Below are 22,635 nucleotides of genomic sequence, written 5' to 3' on the forward strand. Positions count from 1 at the left end.
AAACAAGTGGTTTGAAGGATCAGAACAACGCACAAACGTCTGTTGACCTGCAGTCAAAATAAGAAGTCATTCTGTTCTGTAGCATTGGAGAAATGTGTAACAGAGTGACAACATTACATTCCTTTTTTCAAAATATTGAAAGAAGAATACAAAAGTTTTGACGAACGGATGGGTAGACACAATACAATATATATGTTGTGTACAAGTTATCATTTTGTACAAATTATAATTTGTACAAAAATATTGTACAAATTATAATTTGTATTTTGACTTTGTACAAATTATAATTTGTACAAAAATATTGTACAAATTATAATTTGTATTTTGACTTTGTACAAATTATAATTTGTACAAAACGTGCCTGTACAAATTACAATTTGTACAAAATTTGACCAAAATTCACTTATAACTTGTACAACAGTTATAAATATGAATTTTGGTGAAAAATGCATTGATTCACACGATAGAATTGTAATTAAATGACCACACACTAAACTTAATTAACAAAATACAAAAGGCAGATTGATCTTCGAAATTTTTGAGAGAAAAAAAGTAAACAAATAGGACTTTTATACAAATTTTTAATACATAAACTACTTTTTCTTTAAAAAAAGGAGATCATTCAATAGTACTGCTTGATTAGTTCTTATCGTTATTTTGAGGATTTTTGTTTTATTTAGAAAGTTTGCAAAAACTATTATATTTGTAAAATTTGATATTTTGTATCGTGAAAGATCGTGTATAGCATTTTGATGATCGTGAAAAGGATCTCAAAAGATATGTTGCCACTTATTCGTCCATGAAAACAATCAAATCTTTCTTTAAACAAGTTATAGTTTATATTTGTAATTGGTACATCAAAAGATTGGATGTATATGACTTATTCAGCTTCACTTTTGTTTGCGAAAAGATTGATGGTTCAATGCCATTTGGGTCTGATGATTTTATAATACTACACCAACTATAAAATAAAAGTCTGTCTGTCTGTTCTGCATACGTTTAATGTTGTTTTTTTTAGATTGTCTCAACTGATTTCCGTTAAGTTTGATATTTACAAAACAAAGATCCTTGTTGAAAAAAAAAACATTGATAAAAAAAACGGCAGAAAAACAACATATATTCCTGACTTTAGCATCGTCATATTCCTTAATCAAATGGGGTGTTTAATCTCGCTTTCTTTCTTGGATATTTATTTGTCTAAAAGTCCAACTGAAGCAGTGAAATACACATGTTTATTCACAGCAACGGTTCTTGAGCTTCAACGTTCGCTATGTGAAGCAGTTAAAATGCCAGTAAAACAGGTCGTCATCGATTTGAGAGTCAAAAGATGGTTTGTAATACCTGATTCTATAAATCACTAGATCAACTGCTCAAACGAATCATAAAGAACTAATATTTGATTTTGTAACTTAGGTGTACTGTGTGGTCATTTAATAGCATTTCAATAATGTGTATCGATGCTTTTTTCACCAAAATCCATATGATAAATAATTGTACAAGTTATAAGTGAATTTTTGTCCATTTTTGTACAAATTGTAATTTGTACAAGCACTTTTTGTACAAATAACAATTTGTACAAAGTCAAAATACAAATTATAATTTGTACAATATTTTTGTACAAATTATAATTTGTACAAAATGATAACTTGTACACAACATATATATATATACAATATAGCGCCGACGCCATGAATGGAGATATAAAAATAAATTTATATTCTACTAAAGGAAAGAAAAGATATCAAGAGGGCAACTTGTTCGTTTTTTATAATATAGAGGAATGATTAAAATTGCAGACCCTGTTAAACTTATTCCGAACTTTCTAGAACTTGACATATTTTATAGTCAGTTGACCTCTATACATTGGCTTCTCCTTAGAAGCATATTTCATATTTGTTTTAATTATTTCTGATATGTAAAGATTAAGGTAATAACGAATATTTTTCATAAAATATTGAGCATGGTAGCAATGGCTATAGAACTCCAAATTAATATATAACACATCAGATCATTTGAACTTCTGGATACTTCATCACCAGGCGAGTCACTTGTCGAATGAGTTGTTTGTTCTGTTACCGCTGTTGCAGACTGAGAAATGTCAGTCTTTCCAGGACTTGTACTTCTCGATGGAACAGTAACGGGCTCTGAAGTTTCGATCGTTGAAGAACTCGAAATTCCAGACCCAGTTCCTGTCAAATCGAAATTGATTACTCCCTTTCCGTCGCTTGATCCAGTAACTGCAACACCACCATCTACATTAAAATAATCGTAAATCAGATAACAAAATTATAACAGTTTTGTATATTACTTGTATACGTGAAAGATCATTGAATATGACTATAATAGCTGTCACACTGATCCTGAGAATCGAAATGATTTCTACCTCAAAGAACAGTGAATATGACTATAATGGCTGTCACACTGATTCTGAGAATCAAAATGAAAGTCGAAGAACTGGTACTTCTTTTTTCACCAGACGTGTCAGTTGTAGATATGCGGAATCTTAATACTCCTTTTCCATTACTTTTCCCAGTTACTGCAACACCGCCATCTACAGAAGATGCAATGAGCTTCGTTTATATTTTATGACCCTTTTTTGTATTAACGAATTTTTCTTGACACAAACTTGCATAACAATCTTAATATGTTTTACTGCAACGAATGTATGCTTATTTGTCACTTTTCTTTGAAATATTCACTGGTAGTGTATCATAAATTGTGTTTCTTCTGAATTAAATGCAAGCAAACAAAATATTAAATATTGCATGGAAAAGGAAATCTTTTTAAGATTTTGGATTTCGATTATTTTGGCTTCTTGTATCACAAAACAGACAGTTATTGTTGAATTACAGCAATGTTAGTGCAGCAACATTTGTACTGTTAATATTGTCTATTTCTTTAAGTTAACTTTGTCCATTAACTGTGTTCAGTTTGGCTGTTGTTGTCTTAAATTCTTTTTATTTATTTCATTTTATTATTCAAGAGTTGCATTATATTCACCTAGTATAATCTGCCTCTATTATCAGTTCATAATGTTCATAATGTTAAATTTTCAGTATTTTTTACGCTCGATAAAATTGTGAATCTGCCAAATTAAAAATGTGTTGTTGATAAAAAATGATATGATATCATTTACGAGTTTTTTTGTGGTGTTTAAAACTATGTGATAATTCACAAAGTTAGTAAGGTTTTTTTTTGTCATAAAACAAGAATTCTGCATCTACAAATTCTATTTAAACTGACATAAAAACACTGTTTAATGAGAGGACGTAGACGATCATTTTTGTGTACAGTCTTAATAATGACATCCATTTTTTGTGTTTTTCATAATGCACTATTTCGTTTTGTTTCAGCTATTAGTTGTTTTAAAAAAAAATGTTTTAGTACTTTTTATCAAACAGAAAATGTCCATGTATGTAAATCAATTGTTTTACATTATAACAAATACCAAACTTCCTTCTATGTAAGCCAACCCTGTGAATCAAAATAAAGTATTGATCGTATCAAATATAACACAGAAAAAAAATTGTTTTGTTTTCGATATTTTACACAAATGAAGCACTACAACTGTTGCCTGCGATCTGACTAAAACGTATTCGTCATTAAAAAAAGAAGAGCACTTGTTACAGTATAAATACGTTAATCAATTACTAAATACGATACTATACTTACTTGGGCATATTTTACACATATGTGGACAATCTGATGGGACATTACTAAAGGTTTCACAATGACTAGGAGACCACTGTGTGCCACAATGTCCGGGGTCTGTCTTAGTCGCACAGTTCACTATCAGGAAACAAACAACTTATTTGTTACTAACATTATTTTACATCAGAAATAAGAATAAAATTTCTAATGGTTTAAAGATGTTAAATTGTGTTTTCGAACGGACATAAACTTCCTCTAAAAACATAATTACATATGACGCTGTTACCATATATACCAATAAATGTATAAAACAGAACTATATTTTTTTTTTAGTTAGAGAAAACATCTTTCGTGCTGTTTTGTTTTTACCTAATGATGTTTTACATTACCAATCTCATATTTAGTCTTTAGCAGCAATATCTGATTTATAAAAGTTAGGCTTCTGTCATAAAAATGTAAAGATATTTCAATAATATAACTTAACTTACATGAACAATCTGGTCCACTATAATCACTCTTACAACTACATGTACAGGTTGATAAGTCAAGGGTTCCTCCATTTAAACAGACTTTGTCGCAATCTATAATGTCCAGAAATGTATAAATAAATACATGGATATTCAATCAAAACAGATTTTTAGCTGACGTCAGATTTTATATATATTAATTAAATTATACAAACGAAAACTAAATAATTGACGAAAGATATTTGGTAGTGGTATAAAGGATTAAGGCCAAGAAGTCTTAAAACTGTTCTTTGCTAATTAAAATATTTATACTAGATTTTACAACGATTTTTCTAAAACTGTTAATTTAAACAGTCGTGATATGTTAAGAAAAGTTTTCCATTTGAAACCAGTATATGTATTTAATGCATTTCTACTACTACTCTTTTAGAACATATTGACTCAACATTCGAACAAAATGAATTTGCTATAGAGTTTGTGCATTTAGCCGAGATACACATTTCAAATTAAGTAAAGGCGTCAATAGTATAAAGTAAAATAACAAAAATACCGAACTCCGATGAAAATTCAAAACGTAAAGTCCCTAATCCATTGGCAAAATCAAAAGCGTAAACACACCAAATGGATAACAATTGTCATATTCTTGAATTGGTACCGACGTGTTCTGATGTAGACAATGGTGGATTAACCTATTTTTTTTATATGTAGTATACCATTGTCCTCTAGGCATAAATCGATTAAGCAAAAAGAAAACCTGCTCATTTGTGTGGCTTATGTCTTTTGAAACTCGATCTATCCGCAGTGTCGCACAATTTTTCGAATTAAAATGTTTTTTAGTAAACAATTACGACGTCAGAATGAGATTAGTTGTATTTTCCAGGCATTTTAACATACTATTTCAACAAGTGATAATGGTAATTGATTTAAAAAAGTCTTAGAATTTTGTTTTTTTTTTATTGATACTAAATTATAGATTAAAGACAACAATGCAGGATCATGTAATTCAATTATTCTCCTAAGTTGCTGCCCATTATATTTGTTTTCTATTATTGTTATAATCATAATTCCGTGTCCAATCATATATGCGGTATGGATTTCTTATTTTATAAGGTCATAATAACATTAACGGTACCAATTTTTCTGCACCAGATGCGCACTTCGACAATTCATGTCTCTTCAATGATGCTCGTGGCCGAAATATGTAAAATCCAAAGCTTATATAAAAGATGTAGAGCTATAATCCAAAAGTTCCAAAAAGTATAGCCAAATCCGTGAAAGGAATCAGAGCTTTGCATGAGGGAGATACATTCCTTAATTTATAATAATTTTTAATGTTTTGTAACAGCAAATTTGATAAAACAAAAAATCCGTATTTGCATGCCAGTACTCCGCATGCCAGTACCGGAGTACTGGCTACTGGGCTGGTGATACCCTCGGGGACTAACAGTCCACCAGCAGAGGCATCGACCCAGTGGTAGTAATAACATTAACGGTACCAATATTTCTGCACCAGATGCGCATTTCGACAATTCATGTCTCTTTAGTGATGATCTGTCATAACTGTGACCTATAACTGCTCACATCTTTGTCATTGACTCTTCTTAAAGAAATGTCTTATTTTGAATCAAACCATTTCGCATTATTGTAAATAAACAATTTTCGTTTGAATTGTTTTACATTGTCATTTCGGGGCCTTTTATAGCTGACTATGCGGTATGGGCTTTGCTCATTGTTGAAGGCCGTACGGTGACCTATAATTGTTAATTTCTGTGTCATTTTGGTCTCTTGTGGATGGATGTCTCATTGGCAATCATACCACACTTTCTTTTTTATATGTATGTTCTTGAAAATCTTCCTGTTCACTTCTATGTAACTGATATGTTTTTTATCGTTGGGTTGCCACGGTATTTTAGTGTTGACTCAAATATGAAATTTCATGAAGAGTTCCTACAAACTACTGGTAAAAAGAAGCATATAGTACACAGATCTCTGTGAACTAATTTGTTTAATGTAACCATAAATTTAGGTAATATGTAGTCATAACAGTAATAACTCATTAATAACAAAAAAAAAAAAGAAAGGATTTAAGCAACCACATATTCCCTATCATCATGATCATGTTCTTAATTTTGCAAGGAAAATAATCCTACTCCATATACAACTTACCACATAACTTGTTGACACAATTTCCCGGACATTCTTGGCAGGGCGTTCCTTGTTTATATGGTCTACTCGTATCTCCAATGTTACCACTGTTTTATAAAATTATAAAATTTTGACCTTGATATTTGTAAAAATGAATTTTATTTCATATATTTCTGTTTGAATTGGTTCATGTTCCCTCGGAAATATATGTTTCAATGCTACTAAAATTAATTGTGTTTTGTTTCCTTAATTTGTCTTTTTTACCATCGGCACCGTAGGTTCATCTTTCCGTTTGACAATCCGTCCGAGTGACCTTGATAGAAAACATTCGCCCACATTTCGTGGGCTCAATGGAAAAGAATGATTTTATTTTGGTCTCCAGCTTGGTGTGTTTTAGTTGAAGCGTGCAAGCAATTGCTTTACATCATCCGTGTAGCCACTTCATGTTTTCAGTTAGAATTTAAAGACACTCAATTTAACGACACTCACTATATAGGAAATATCTCGTCAAACTTTTCTTGGCTTCTATGAAAGAGAATTATTTTATATTTTGTCTGGAGCTTACTAATGATGAGTTGTAGCCTTTAAAACATTATTTGAAATAGCGGCGCAACTGTTTGTTAATGGTTTGATATTTTACAACACTCAATGTACATGGATATTTTCGTCAAACTTGTCTTGTCTTAAACTGTAAGTAATGGCCATTTATGCTTCATTATTCATATTACTTCCCCTTCCCTTTCATGAATATGACCTACCGAATTAGACTATTTACCGGATTTGTAATCACATAAGCAACACGACGGGTGCCACATGTGGAGCAGGATCTGCTTACCCTTCCGGAGCACCTGAGATCACCCCTAGTTTTTGGTGGGGTTCGTGTTGTTTATTCTTTAGTTTTCTATGTTGTGTCGTGTGTACTATTGTTTTTCTGTTTGTTTTTTTCATTTTTAGCCATGGCGTTGTCAGTTTGTTTTAGATTTATGAGTTTGACTGTCCCTTTGGTATCTTTCGTCCCTCTTTCAATCAATTCCGGATCTGCTTACCCTTCCGGAGCACATGAGATCACCACCAGCTTTTGGAGGGGTTCGTGTTGCTTAGTCTTTAGTTTTCTATGTTGTTTTATGTACTATTATTTGTCTGTTTGTCTTTTCTTTTTTAGCCATGGCGTTGTCAGTTTATTTTCAATCTATAAGTTTGATTGCCCCTCTTGTATCTTTCGCCCCTCTTTTACATGATGCGACACATTTCCAGACATAGTATTGTGTATATATAAAAAGAATGTGATATGATTGCCAATAAAAAAAACTCTCCACCAGAGACCAAATGACGCAATAATTCACAACTAAAGGTCACCGTACGACATTTAACAATGAGCAAAGCCCATACTGCATGTCTTAAAAGGCCTCTAGAGGCTACTGTATAGTTTCATATTGAACAAATATTGATGCAAAACCTAACCTTGTAATCGAAAAGTTCACAAAAAAGCTCCACCAAGTGGCTAGAAAAAGAAAAAGGCTGTTGGAAAAGACAGAAAACGTACAATCTATCCAGGTCTGCAAAATGAAAACAATCAACACATCTGGTCTAGACTATAGTATATTATACATTTTGCAGATGGTGGAATGCATTTTATACTTGTATCATAAAGCACCAATTTTCATACATACGCTGGTCCATAATTACACACATAGAAATGAGTGCGTGCTGAATTACACTGGGCATAACCACAACCAAGTTTAATAGAATCTGCCCAAACAATCTGTAAATAAACGAAAAGTAGGATTTACATTTGTCCCTGGATAGGCTTTCATATTTTTCTATATTAATTACGTTCTCTGTCAAAAGTTTTGAAAGTCACATGTAGTATGAATCATAAGCTTTGTATTGTAAGATCAGATCGAATTTGTTTGATTACTGTGTGATTACATGACAACAGAATTACTCTGATGTGTTTATATATTCCTAAATATATATATTCTCGAATTCAAAATTGTTCTAACAGGTGATAGAAAAAAGGAGAAAACATCATGGTTGCAATCAAAAACTATAATTCTTTGAAAAAAACAAACAGCACCATAACCAAACATGAACACGATGAAAATATAACAAAACAAGAGATTGAGTAACAGGAATCCAGGTGCGCCGGAAGGGTTCATTAGTTCCTCCTTGACAAGCTAGACTTGTCTTGCTACTCATCGGGATATACGTAGATACGTTATACATGAATGTATAAGTGAGTCAGTTGCATTCAATATCAGATTCGTGAATGTATTTGTGTTCATATCTAGCTACAACCGAATTATAAACATTATTTATCTGTAAATTATAAGCGTAAAACATTATCAAATTGCAAAGTTTGAATTGAAAACAGAGTTTTTAGTACCAATGGTAAGACACGGGTGTTACCAGTTAGTGTAACGAAGACACCTCAAATACAAAAGCTCAAATACAAAATGAAAATTATAGCATGCGCAATACAGATTCGACTAAAATAATCCAAGAGGGTAGGCAAATCCTTCTCATTATTTTTTAGAAATTATTATGAAGGCAGTTACTTTGACTCAAAAGATAACAAATAATTATGAATATTAATTGGTTTACATGTTGTATATTTCAAAGAGGTTTTGACAACTACCACAGCTTGACCTTTCTATCACGGATAAAAAATCTGATAGTTGATATAACCGGGGAAAGATTAATATTATTAGTTTGTGCTTAAATGCACACAATTGAATTATACTCATAATATGTAAAAAGTTAAATCACAAAAATACTGAACTTAGAGGAAGATCAATTGGGAAAGTCCATAATCACATGGCAAAATCAAAAAACAATTCAGTGCTACATATTGCTCCTGAAGACTATTTGCTTCATTTTTTATTTTTTTATTTTTTTTATCGAAGGCCGTTATAAACATAATCATCGAAACTAGTCTGTACTTAAACGGCAGTAAATAGCTTTTCATTTTTGTTTTATTAATACTTGTCACAATATCAAAACACGCTTTTGACATAAGGCCAGGGCTGTCAATGATCTTCATCAAATAAAAGATAGTCAACATTCAGCACTGGACAATAATCAGTGCAAGTTCAAGACGATCCTTATCATTAGTTTGGAAAGAATGTTTAAAATGCTTCCCCTGTAACTACTTTCATGGGAAAAGAAATCTACTGCGAAATTTTGCCGGACTAGCTTACTGTAGAATAACAAAACCAATACAACATTCAGACAATCATTTGACTAATTTACAAGATACCTTACAAGAAATAATGTATAACATAGACAGCGTGATGATAAGAACTATGAACATAAAAATAAGCCTTACTTTGAAGTTAGTTCAAGGGAAACTGTTCCGAATTCTTAATTTTAAATCAAAGAACAAAGATTATGTCCTTCACTAAAATGTGAACATAAAATACCACATACAATACCTGTGTATAATGTCCAATTTTGCTGAATACATTTTGACCATTGAATGTGAAATCGTTGATCTCATCATACCAACTTTGTATAGCGGCACTCCAGGAATACTTTCCGGATCCCCAAAAAAGATTTTGACCAAGTCCAAACCTCCCTGTAGAAAGTATAGACGATTTAAGAAATCATTGTGTAGTGAAGTATAATTGGTTCTGTTGCCCATTGTCTGTAAATATTTCTGTTTTTCGTGTTTGACAGCTGTCTCTTCGACTTGTATTTTAACTTTGAAATTTTTTGTACATAACAGTGGTATGTTGATGGTGTATTTGTTTTATAGGCCTATAACTGAAAATTAACATTGGACTCATTGGTTTTGTCCATGTTCAATTAGACCAAGTATATTTAAGCACATAAGTTCTGGGTAAACAGAAATACATTTGATTCAATCACAATGTACTATAGCGGTATACTACTTTTGCCTTCACTAAGATGCCCTCCATTTTGTTTCGGTACACGCTTGTGTTTATATATATTGTAGGAATGTATTAACTGTGTGCTTGTCTGTCTGTTTGCAATATTCAATTTAAAAGGCCAGATCACATCATTGCTGTCTTCAGTGGCGAAACACTAATTAGTAATACAGGTACCTGGAATGGTCCGTTTCAGACCAGGAGACTCATGTGATGTCACACAGTTTTCTGCCCATTTTTGAGCTATGTAGGCAGTTTCGTCATCCCAGCTCTACAAAAATAGATAAATATCATTATGTATTTCTAACCTGGTTATTAAACATCTGTTGGGGGTAATATTTTATTTTGTATTCGTTTGACTAAACAGGAATCAGGTTTAAATAACTTGTGTATCAATTATTTAGTATTGGTTTGACTGAGCATGAAACAACATTTAAGTAAAAAATGAAAACAGCATATGCGTTCGAAGCGTACGTTGGGATTTACCTGCATTAGGAACGCTCAATGCCAAATATTTGAACAAGAACCGAATAAGTTTGTAAGACTACACAGCTAATTTAATACAAGTAATCTTGATATACAGTTGTAAAGATGCATATCATATATACATCTGTAAGCTGTTTATAAACTGTACAGTTCTAAAAATGTATATCAACTGTACGTTTGTAAAGCTGAATATAAACTGTACTGCCTTAAAGCTGTGTATAAACTGTACATCTGTAAAACTGTATATAAACTGTACATTTGTATAATTGTATATGAAGTGTGGATAAATATTATATCACATAAAATGCAGGGGTAGAATCTATATGTTTAGCTCATACAGATTTAAAAATGTGCAGTTAATGTACATTTTTACAGAGTTGCAGTTTATATACATCTTTAAAAAATTACAGTTTATTTACAATTTTACAGAAGTACATTTTTTATCCAGCTTTACAGCTACACAGGTTTATATACAACTTTACAGATGCACATTTGATATGCATCTTTATAAACTGTACATCAAGATTACTGGTACTAAAGTAGCTGTGTAATCATAAAACGATGAACATATATTAGGTTGTGTCACTTACTGGCTGATGGTTATACAAATTAACGAATAATAGCAATCAATTGCATTTCGAAATATTGGTATGTACATTGAAAAGGAGTTGATCTTAATTTACGACAAAGAGATATTGTTTACTGTTTTACCAATAAGGATCATAGGTTCTATTTTAGATGTAGTAACCGTCACTATAATAAACCACTTTAAGTTGGAATGGTAAGAAAACTAGAGGCTCTTAAGAGCCTCTGTCGCTCACCTTAACAAATTACACAGATGGATTCATGACAAAATTGTGTATTGGTGATTGTGATGTGTTTGTAGATCTTTATTTACTGAAATTCTTGCTACTTACAATTTTCTCTATCTATAATAATATTGGCCCTTTCGTTACAGAGGAAAATATTTTGTAAAAATTTACAAAAATGTACCAAATTAATGAAAATTGTTAAAAATTTACTAAAGGGCAATTACTCCTTAAGGGGTCAACTGACCAATTTGGTCATGTTGACTTATTTGTAGATCTTACTTTGCTAAACATTATTGCTGTTTACAGTTTATCTTTATCTATAATAGTATTCAAGATAATAACCAAAAAATGGCAAAATTTCTCAAAAAATTACCAATTGGGGGACAGCAATCCAACAACCAGTTGTCCAATTCATCTGAAAATTTGCGGGTAGATAGATATTAACTTGATAAACAATTTAACTGCTTGTCAGATTTGCTTTAAATGCTTTGGTTTCAAAGTTATAAGCCAAAATCTACATTTTACCCCTATGATCTATTTTTAGCCATAGCGGCCATCTTGGTTGGTTGGCCGGGTCAACGTACACATTTTTTAAACTAGATACCCTAATAATGATTGTGGCTAAGTTTGATCAAATTTGGCTTAGTAGTTTCAGAGGAGAAGATTTTTGTAGAAGATTACAAAAAATTACGAAAAATTGGTTAAAAAATGACATTAAAGGGCAATAACTCCTTAAGGGGTCAACTGACCATTTTGGTCATGTTGACTTATTTGTAGATCATACTTTGCTGAACATTAAGATGTTTACAGTTTATCTGTATAATAATATTCAAAATAATAACCAAAAACTACAAAATTTTCTTAAAATTACCAATTTAGTGGCAGCAACCCAACAACAGGTTCTCCAATTTATCAGAAAATTTCAGGGCAGATAGATCTTGACTTGATAAACAATTTTTACCCCCTTGTCAGATATGCTCTAAATGCTTTGGTTTCAGAGATATAAGCCAAAATATACATTTTACCCCAATGTTCTATTTTTAGCCATGGCGGCCATCTTGATTGATTGACCGGGTCATCGGACACATTTTTTAAACTAAACACCCCAATGATGATTGTGGCCAAGTTTGGTTAAATTTGACCCAGTAGTTTCAGAGGAGAAGATTTTTGTAAAAGTTAACAGACGACGACGACGACGACGGACGACGGACGCAAAGTGATGAGAAAAGCTCACTTGGTCCTGTGGGCCAGGTGAGCTAAAAATGAAAATCATCATACGTTATGTTTAGAAGTCCATAAACTGATCATGATTGTGGTAGCTTAATTCATATTAAGACCTTTACATTTGATAACCGTGTTTTTAGAATGCTGTATATTTTTATTTACCATTTTCATCATATTTGTAGCTTGAGTGAGAGATCGTAAAGCATTGTGTTTATTCACTATCTCTGTCTTCTCATCTGCGGTCACACCTACAAACAAGAAATGAACAGTATTACCTGTAGAGGAGAATCAACTATTTCTGTCTTTTCATCTGCGGTCACACCCACAAACAAGAAATGAACAGTATTACATGTACAGGAGGATCTTATACTTCTGTCTTCTCACCTGTGGTCACACTTACAAACAAGAAATGAACAGTATTACATGTAGAGGAGAATCTACTATTTCTGTCTTTTCATCTGCGGTCACACCTACAAACAAGAAATGAACGGTATTAAATGTAGAGGAGAATCTACTATTTTTGTCATCTCATCTGCAGTCACACCTACAAATAAGAAATGAACAGTATTACATGTAGAGGAGAACCTACTATTTCTGTCTTCTCATCTGCAGTCACACCTACAAACAAGAAATGAACAGTATTACATGAAGAGGAGAATCTACTATTTCTGTCTTCTCATCTACGGTCACACCTACAAGCAAGAAATGAACAGTATTACATGTAGAGGAGAATCTACTATTTCTGTCTTCTCATCTACAGTCAAACCTACAAAAAAGAAATGAACAGTATTACATGTAGACGGGGAATCTACTATTTCTGTCTTCTCATCTGCAGTCACACCTACAAACAAGAAATGAACAGTATAACATAGAGAGGAGAAACTACTACTTCTGTCTTCTCATCTACGGTCACACCCACAAACAAGAAATGAACAGTATTACATGTAGACGGGGAATCTACTATTCCTGTCTTTTCATCTACGGTCACACCTACAAACAAGAAATGAACAGTATTACATGTAGAGGAGATTCTACTATTTCTGTCTTCTCATCTGCAGTCACACATACAAACAAGAAATGAATAGTATTACATGTAGAGTAGAGGAGGATCTACTATTTCTGTCTTCTCATCTGCAGTCACACCTACAAACAAGAAATGAACAGTATTACATGTAGAGGAGAATCTACTATTTCTTTCTTTTCATCTGCGGTCACACCTACAAACAAGAAATGAACAGTATTACATGTAGAGGAGAATCTACTATTTTTGTCTTCTCATCTGCAGTCACACCTACAAATAAGAAATACACAGTATTACATGTAGAGGAGAATCTACTATTTCTGTCTTCTCATCTGCGGTCACACCTACACATAAGAAATGAACAGTATTGCATGTAGAGGAGAATCTACTATTTCTGTCTTCTCATCTGCAGTCACACCTACATTCCAGAAGCACCTGCATACGGGGTATATATCTCCCAATTGATACGATATTCCCGTGCTTGCATTTCCTATCATGATTTTCTTGATAGAGGGTTACTGCTCACAAGGAAGCTATTAAACCAAGAGTTCCAAATGGTGAAGTTGAAATCATCCCTTCGTAAATTTTACGGACGCCATCACGAGTTGGTTGTCCGTTATGGAATAACCGTTTCACAAATGATATCTGATATGTTCCTTACGTCGTAACTACAATCCCCTTCCCTTTCATTAATGTGACCTACCGAATTAGACTATTTACCGGATTTGTAATCAAATAAGCAACACGACGGGTGCCACATGTGGAGCAGGATCTGCTTACCCTTCCGGAGCACCTGAGATCACCTCTAGTTTTTGATGGGGTTCGTGTTGTTTATTCTTTAGTTTTCTATGTTGTGTCATGTGTACTATTGTTTTTCTGTTTGTCTTTTTCATTTTTAGCCATGGCGTTGTCAGTTTGTTTTAGATTTATGAGTTTGACTGTCCCTTTGGTATCTTTCGTCCCTCTTTTCTACAAACAAGAAATGAATAATATTACATGTAGAGGAGAATCTTGTATTTTTGTCTTCTCATCTGCAGTAGCACCTACAAACAAGAAATAAACAGTATTACATCTAGTTTGATTTACTCTTTTTTGATGTTTTTACGTCACTTGTAAGCCCCGTTTTTGGGCTGTTTCATGGTGGCCAGTCTTGATCGATGGAGGAAATAGGAGTGCCTTGAGAATACCACCTTTGATAGGAAAACTGACAATGCTATTTAACTAAGATTTGTGTCGAGTGCACCTACACGAGCGGGGTACGAGCTCACAACCTCAGTGTTGACTGGCTAGTGGTTACAGTTGTAAGTAACAACTTAGACCAGTCGGTCACCGAGGGCTCATATTACATGAAGAAATAAATATCTATTGTAAAACACAATATAACACAAACATGAAAAGTAGATTGTTTCCGATTTCACCTGATAATTCAGTTTAAATTTTCAGACAAAAAGCAAGTTCCATTGATATATTCTGTTCAAATATTACATGGTGATGGCTAAAAATAAGTATATTAGTTTAACTCGCTTCCATTACAGCTTTATTGGATATGAGTTGGTTTAGATAATCACGGGACATTGAGCGTAATGGTGATTTTCATTAGTATAGTTTTCGACTTTTTCAAATGAAAGTTTCCTCGTATTGATTTTATTTATGCCCGTACATGTTCCCGCTAAAGTTCTCTAGTTCGATGTACTTTTAGTCTGCAAATGTTACCGTAATGGTTATCTGGTTGGAGTAAGCTTTAGTCTTCAATTGTTCCCTGAGATATATCTCTGAATTTGATATAGCTAAGGCAAATGAAAAATCTGGCCGGTAGAAGTATTTCAAATTTTGTTTGTTAGACATTAGCCTTTAAGAGATTTTCAGACACACTTTTAATGATATTGTTATACTTAGTGGGTCAAAATTGAGTTATATGTAGGTTTTTACTTAGCTTTAAGGCTGCGTTGTAGGAATATTAAGAAAAATCGATACAACGTAGTAACTTAAAGTTAAACCTGAAAATCTGTTTGATAATTGTGATCTGTTTTCATTTCTCTTACAATGATATTTTTCTTGAAGAAAAGTACTGCATAACGAAACAAGATAGACACGCAATTAAAGAATATTTTGTATGTACCATATTCTTGACGTTGGGAAGAGCTGCAGCCAATCAAAATCATTCATCTGAACCGGGATAACGAGTTATCAGTGATGTCAAATTAATCATTTGATACATTTTTAAATCAAGCAACACAATTAATTGATATTTGATATTGGTTCCACTTTGATTGTTATTTAAGACTGCATGTTATATCAGAATTATGTTTGTCTGTCTGAAGTAAAATTGTCAAATACTTCAACTTACAACACTTCAACTTAAAACACTTCAACTTAAAACTTGTAAGCAAGTTCCCCAAAGTAAGCCGTACTCGTCTTCGTATCATTTTGTATTTCAACCAGTAGATTGAATAAGGGATAAAGTGTAATTTGGAATTATTCTTCCTTTTATTTTGATAAAATTTGATTAAGTTGTACCTGAGGAGGACAAATCAGCAGATGATGACGCAGTCAAACATGCAGTGTGTCCAGGATAAAACGTATATTTCTTCAAGGTATTCGACGATCCACAATCAACCTGACAAACGAATTAAATGGTGTATCAATTATCATAGCTTATGTTTGGACCATTTGTTCGAATGGCAATTTAACCTTTTGAATCAATATTTCTTATATAATGGTGTTAAATGTGACAATGTTTTCTTTAAAGTTTTAAATCTTTTGTTTTGTTCTGTTTGTTGTGTTGTCGAATTATAAATATTTTTAACTAGTTCTAAAACCATGATACGTAGTCTGTTCGTATGATAAGTTTTTGATATATTCCGATCAAAGCAGTGTTTTAACGTAAGCATTATTATATCTTTAAGATTAAATTTAATTAAATAGGTATATACAATGGTACATTTAGTCACTTAATAATCTTTTTTAAAGTAACTTGCCTTTAGTTTATCATGCCTACTTAAAAATGTTCCTTTTCATGTTTGTGGGTAAAAATTATCTCTCCATACAGTATACAATCATTTCAATTCGTTAATAAACAATTTTCAAGCCGATAACTATTTTGTACAATAAATGAATAATCCAGAACCAATTTCAACTATCCACACATACTGATACATAACTTAGTATTCACTTCCCCTGACATAAGTTCAAACTTTATGTTATTATAATAAAATAACAATATAAATACTATATTTATGTCCAAAGAAGAAAAAATCTTATCTGCCCTGATGCTCTATGAATAACTCAAAATGAAATAACATAATATTATAATCCTGGTACCTTTGATAACTATATTCATATACAAAGTAAAATAAAACTATTAACTATGCAAACATATAGTGAAAAAAACATATAGCTTATGTGTTACTTTTCATTAACATCTTTCCTTAATGAAATATATGACACTATATATGTTGATTTGTAGACTATAGTCTCATTTCTATTGACCACTTATTATCACGTGTCTTACATGTTATAAACGAATCTTATAATTTGCTGTTTTCAACTGTTCTATCTTTGTCTATATTTTTAATTATTTTTTGTGGACCACTGTTCCTAATAACATTATCCATTTTACTGAAATGTTTTATTTTTCTTCTTAAAATCTGTTCGTGGACATGGCATGAAAAGACAATTATTGTCTTATGAACACAAAAAATTTAAATCACAAAAAAACTGAACTCCGAGGAAAATTTAAAAACGGAAAGTCCCTAATCAAATGATAACACATCAAACGAATGGACAACAACTGTCATATTCCTGACTTGGTACAGACATTTTCAAATGTAGAAAATGGTGGATTCAATCTGGTTTTATAGCGCTTAACCTCTCACTTGTATGATAGTCGCATCAAATTCCACTATTTTTACTACGATACGTGAAAAAAAACAGACATGATAACAAAGGATACCTTGCATTGACATTTTGGTTTCTTGCATAATTGACACAGATAATGAAGTGCAATACTAGTGACACACTTATACAGAAGTACTCCTTTTGGGATATATGATTACTATTTGAAAAGTAAACCATGACAAAAGTTTCAATGAATTTTTTGACAGTGTATCATATGCTTTGTTGTAAATTATTCTGACTGCACTTTTTTGTAATTTTAACATTTTTGTTTTAATGTTCATATAATAAGTTATTCTTACTATGAATGAGTATACATGATAAGTTCATACTTACATTTCTTTTACTTCTGTACAACTCATTTGTAAAGTTTTTATTCTTAGTCAAGCCTTGACCTTTAAATGGAAACAAAGGTACTATGTGGTTATTGCTACTAGCCTGTTCACCAAAAAAAAGAAGTCAAGACCCAAATATCAATGCAAAAGAGAGTGACAAGACATATGGCTAAATGACTTCAAAAGTACTAAGCTACGTTATTCATGCAAACAATCCCTGTTTCCATTTCACAATTAAAAGTCTATTTTATTAAACTGTTCCTGTCTCTAATATTTATAAGTACTGAAATGTTATTATAACCTTGTTTTTGGTCTCCTTCTCAGCATACTAGTAGATCTACAGACAGAGGAAGAAATAACTTAAATTAAATATTAACTTGTTCAAATTATTACCTATACATAACATATGATGTGTTTGTTCTTTTGTATCCTGTCATGCGTACATGACCATGACATATACAGCTTTGCTCTTTCGTTGAGTGAATCTAGATTGAATTTATCGAATGACAAGTGGGTGGACATATTAGACCAAGATTCATACACGCAAACTATACTATCTTTCCAAATTATTTTCACACATGCAAACAAATATCAATATCAGATTCGTTCACTTGTAATATAACATAATTCCAAATTATATTTTAATAATCTGTTTTAGGAATTACATGATATCTAAATATACTTATAAATTTCAACTAGTATATGTATTGACACACGTAATTTACACATACTTTAGATATCAAATATGTTTGTTTAATTGATGCTATGCATGACCATTCATCACACTTTTAGACAACATGGTTATAAAACACGACCCTGCCCAAAAAAATATGTTTAGTCATCTTTGATTTTTTAGGGATAATATATTATATTCTTTAGTTTATGATTGAACCTTGTCAACATTCATCCAACATTCAAAGTGATAAATGAAATATGATATTCAAATTAACTAGCTGCTAAATATTTATTTCGTCTGTCCATAGAGTAAAACGAGACATATAATGCACGTCAGAATTTTAAACATTTTTCAATTCATAATGCAAGCCTATTTATATACTATGTACTTATCATGTCATAGTATAATGATGTCCCTGTATGACATTTAAAAAGACGAAAAGAATTTATTACGTTGAGTTAGTATGATGTTATATGGAATTAAAGAACTGTATTCATACTTCATGTAACAAGGTCATATTTAAAATATGTTAATACGGTTATTTGTTTTTATTTTTTGCTGCTTCAATATAAGTTTTAACAAAGACATTGACGTTGGTAAAAAGTAAGATCACAAAAATACTGAAATCGAAAAGTTCGTAATCAAATGGCAAAAACAAACGCTCAAACACACCAAAGAGGGGCGTTAAGGTGGGAAGGGGATATCTGCACGGAAGAACGTGAAATGAAATTGCCAACTCACGATGAATAAACAGTTAAATATTTCTTGCACGTTGATCTTTTAACCGATTTCACAAAACGCAGTGAATAACGAACCTTTTTCACGGCTGCACGTGAATAACCCTTTACCACCCTCTTGGTTGATTTAAGCTTGTTTCATAGCTAGCTAAACCTCCCACTTGAATGACAGTCGCATACAATTCCAATATATTGATCACTATGTGTGACATCATAGGTAAAAAAGTAAAAATAGGGGTACAGCCGTAAACATTGTGTTATAGTCTTAATCACTATCAAAACAAACAAATATGTAATGACGAAGCACAAAAAGGCATATAGACAATGCGCATTATCAAAAAATGAAAGACAAGAATAAAAAAAAAACCATAGCACTATAACTCAATGACGGGATGTTTAAGTACAGAGCCACGTCATATGTAACTAAAAGAAAGACACAAATACATTTCTTTTTACAATAAAACAATGACACAATGTCAGCGTGTAAGAACCGAGCCACGTAAAATGTAACAGTAATATTCAAAAAGACAAATAAAAGTATACAATATGACGTTCATTAACTATCAATTTGGTTTATATCATTTTTCCAAAATTATACGTAAAATTATCATCTCAGGATTAATATACCAAGCACATCATAGTTAACCGTTCTAGACGGCAGTGTCAATATTGTATTAGTGAACCTTTTGCTATTCTGCAGTGCCTAGATTTTATCAACCAATCCTTCTGTACTGCAATATCCAGATTGTATTGTCCTTTTTACTTTTACATCATAGCAAAATACTGAAAGGATTAATTTTACGATTTCTATATATAGGTACCAGGCTTATAATATTATACGCCAGACGTCTTCCGTCTACATTAGACTCATTATTGACGCTCAGATAAAAAAAAGTTAGAAAGCCAAACAAGTCTAAAGTTGAAGAGCATTGAAGATCAAAATTTGAAAAAGAATGCCTTGCCAAATTATTGAAATGCTTCAAAAGATACATATATGGAACAATACTAGTTAGGTAACTAAACACGAATCTCAAACACACACGCCATAATGTCCTGAAATGGATATGATACTGTACTAAGCGAATTTTAGCTACGACTAAAGACAAACGAAATAAATATGCCTTATATAAGAAAATCCTTAATATTTAATCATTTCATACTTTTGCAAACATAGCAATTATAAAAATGACCAGATATTAAGACTGCAATAAAAGAGGGACGAAATATACCAGAGGGACAGTCAAACTCAAAAATCGTCTCTAATGGAGCTGGGTCAACAAGTTATTCAAATGAAAAATATTTTTAAAACTTTAATTATTGTAATCCGTGAGTGTAATAAGGAAATGAGGGATATAACACACTTGATTATTTCCTCATTAATTCTTTTATATGATATTAATATTTTGCCGTTAAAACTGAACAAATATATAAGTTTTTCATATCAATAATTTGTCTTAAAATGACAACTCTTTTACTCCTGTGCATAACCATGTTCATGACTGGGGTGAAATTCTTTATAAAAGCTGTTTTGTATGTCACTTCTCAAAGTTCTCTCTGTAACTTAAACTTGTGTCCTGAAGCTATAATACACATTGTTATGATTGTTGGTGTCCGTTTTTCTCACTACTCATTATATATTTGGATTGTCTGATCAGTAATTTGAACTCGATTGGGATTTTTGTATTCATATTGCAAAAACACATGTATTGAAACCAAATTGCCAAACTATTAAAAAGCTCCAAAAGAAACATAACTATGAAATAGTATTGGTTAAGTATTTAATTCAAAATTACAAACGCACATGCCTTAGTTTTCTGAAATGGATATGCTACTTGTCTTAGCGAATTTGAGTAAACAATAAAAAGCAGTTGAACTGTAATAGTTTCCTTACTTCTTTTAGCAGTATTCGTTACTACATGTACATAATAATATGAAAATAAGAAAATGTGGTATAATTGCCAATGCGACAACTAAGTATTCAAAAAGTGTACACATGACATGAATATAAGCGATTATAGGTAGCCAAAAAAAAAAACCATACCGTACAAAGGCTGTTTGAAAAGACTGACAAGAAACATGTGAAACAGTTATAATAATAAAACTAACGGCCTATTGTAAACAATACAATTTACGATAAAACAATATGGCAGACATGAATAACAACATCCATCGAATTAAAGGCTCGGAAGTGCGCATAACGAATGAGGCTGAGTATACATTTCTTCTCACGCTCAACCTGTCCTAACATTGGACAGTTGTGTAACATAACGTAATATGAACAAAATGTACAAAATCAGTGGCTTATATTTAGAAATAGGTACGAAGCACATAAAACATTAAAATATTTAAAGACAGAAAACCCCGATATTAAAGTACTCGAAGCTCCTGAAAGCTTATTTAAATCTAATTACAAAAAATAACTGATGTTCTCCAGGACTAAAATATCAATCAGTACAAATCCAACGGATTGCATTGTCAATATCGGTACAGTTCCTGTTTTAACAATAATTTAGAAAACAAATCATAGTTTTGCAATATGCGTTGATGGTATATTTTCGTAGTTTTCTTCTTTTTGTTTAATTCGACTTTTATCAATGTAATGATCATTTTATATGGACCATGAACCATAGTTAATAAACGACATTAACATTTTAATATCTTCTTATTTATAATACATGGATATACAATTATTCATCCTGTATACTAATTAAAGAACGGCGTTAACATTTTTTAAAAGATCTGTTTATATATTTATATAGATACATGAATAATCATGTATATTACCTGTTTCATTTTATAAATGATTATTATGATAAAAAAAATGAACTCACCACAAAGTAAACTTCCGTATAACACAAACAAGTAAATATAAAGATGTGATGGATACATTTTTGTCTGATGTATCTATCTTACATCGGGTAAATATGACAGTAGTACATGTGACATCCGTAATAATATCCGGTTTGTTACGGCTATTTTAGTAAAAAGTTGTATTGTAATTGCTTTTGTAATACTCTTTAGAAATAAAGAACTGGGAACAGGGTTTCCTTAATGAATTGTTAAAAATAAAATAAATGGACAGGGTTTCCTTAATGAATTGTTAAGAATAAAATAAATTAATATTTATATTACTTCATTAAATTTCTTGTCATGTTACATTTTGTTTCTTTGGCACAATTCTTACTTTCCAAACATTATCAAATAAAACGTCATATTGTTCCACAAACTTATACCATATATGAAAGATGAAATAAGGAATACATATGTACGTGCATATGAACTATAATGAAATTTGTA

The 22,635-nt window shown here is 31.7% G+C and overlaps 1 protein-coding gene across 2 annotated transcripts; it reads right to left on the minus strand.

Annotated features, from left to right (window-relative positions):
* Positions 1–1,809: 1,809 nt before the first annotated feature.
* LOC143063464 (cysteine-rich venom protein kaouthin-2-like) lies at positions 1,810–22,280 on the minus strand. 2 transcript variants are annotated; one of them, XM_076235635.1, is made up of 11 exons: positions 22,170–22,280; positions 17,927–17,985; positions 16,214–16,313; positions 12,838–12,923; positions 10,331–10,424; positions 9,698–9,840; positions 7,934–8,025; positions 6,285–6,370; positions 4,140–4,232; positions 3,673–3,789; positions 1,810–2,252 (listed from the first exon to the last, which is right to left on the minus strand). In XM_076235635.1, the coding sequence occupies exons 1-11, from the start codon at positions 22,225–22,227 to the stop codon at positions 1,945–1,947; spliced, it is 1,236 nt and encodes a 411-aa protein (XP_076091750.1). In that variant the 5' UTR covers positions 22,228–22,280; the 3' UTR covers positions 1,810–1,944. The 2 variants fall into 2 exon arrangements, with proteins under 2 accessions (XP_076091750.1, XP_076091751.1); XM_076235636.1 differs by lacking the exon at positions 1,810–2,252 and adding an exon at positions 2,296–2,551.
* Positions 22,281–22,635: the final 355 nt, after the last annotated feature.

Source organism: Mytilus galloprovincialis, chromosome 2, assembly GCF_965363235.1.
Source record: "Mytilus galloprovincialis chromosome 2, xbMytGall1.hap1.1, whole genome shotgun sequence".
NCBI lineage: Eukaryota > Metazoa > Mollusca > Bivalvia > Mytilida > Mytilidae > Mytilus > Mytilus galloprovincialis.

Bases quoted from the DNA above. Each gene is read 5' to 3' on its own strand.
- LOC143063464 (XM_076235635.1), bottom strand. From the start codon at position 22,227: ATGTATCCATCACATCTTTATATTTACTTGTTTGTGTTATACGGAAGT. The intron at 17,986-22,169 runs GTGAGTTCATTT...TTCCATTTAAAG, and splicing joins ATACGGAAGTTTACTTTGTG to GTCAAGGCTTGACTAAGAAT. The intron at 12,924-16,213 runs GTACAACTTAAT...TCTTGTTTGTAG, and splicing joins TGCTGATTTGTCCTCCTCAG to GTGTGACCGCAGATGAGAAG.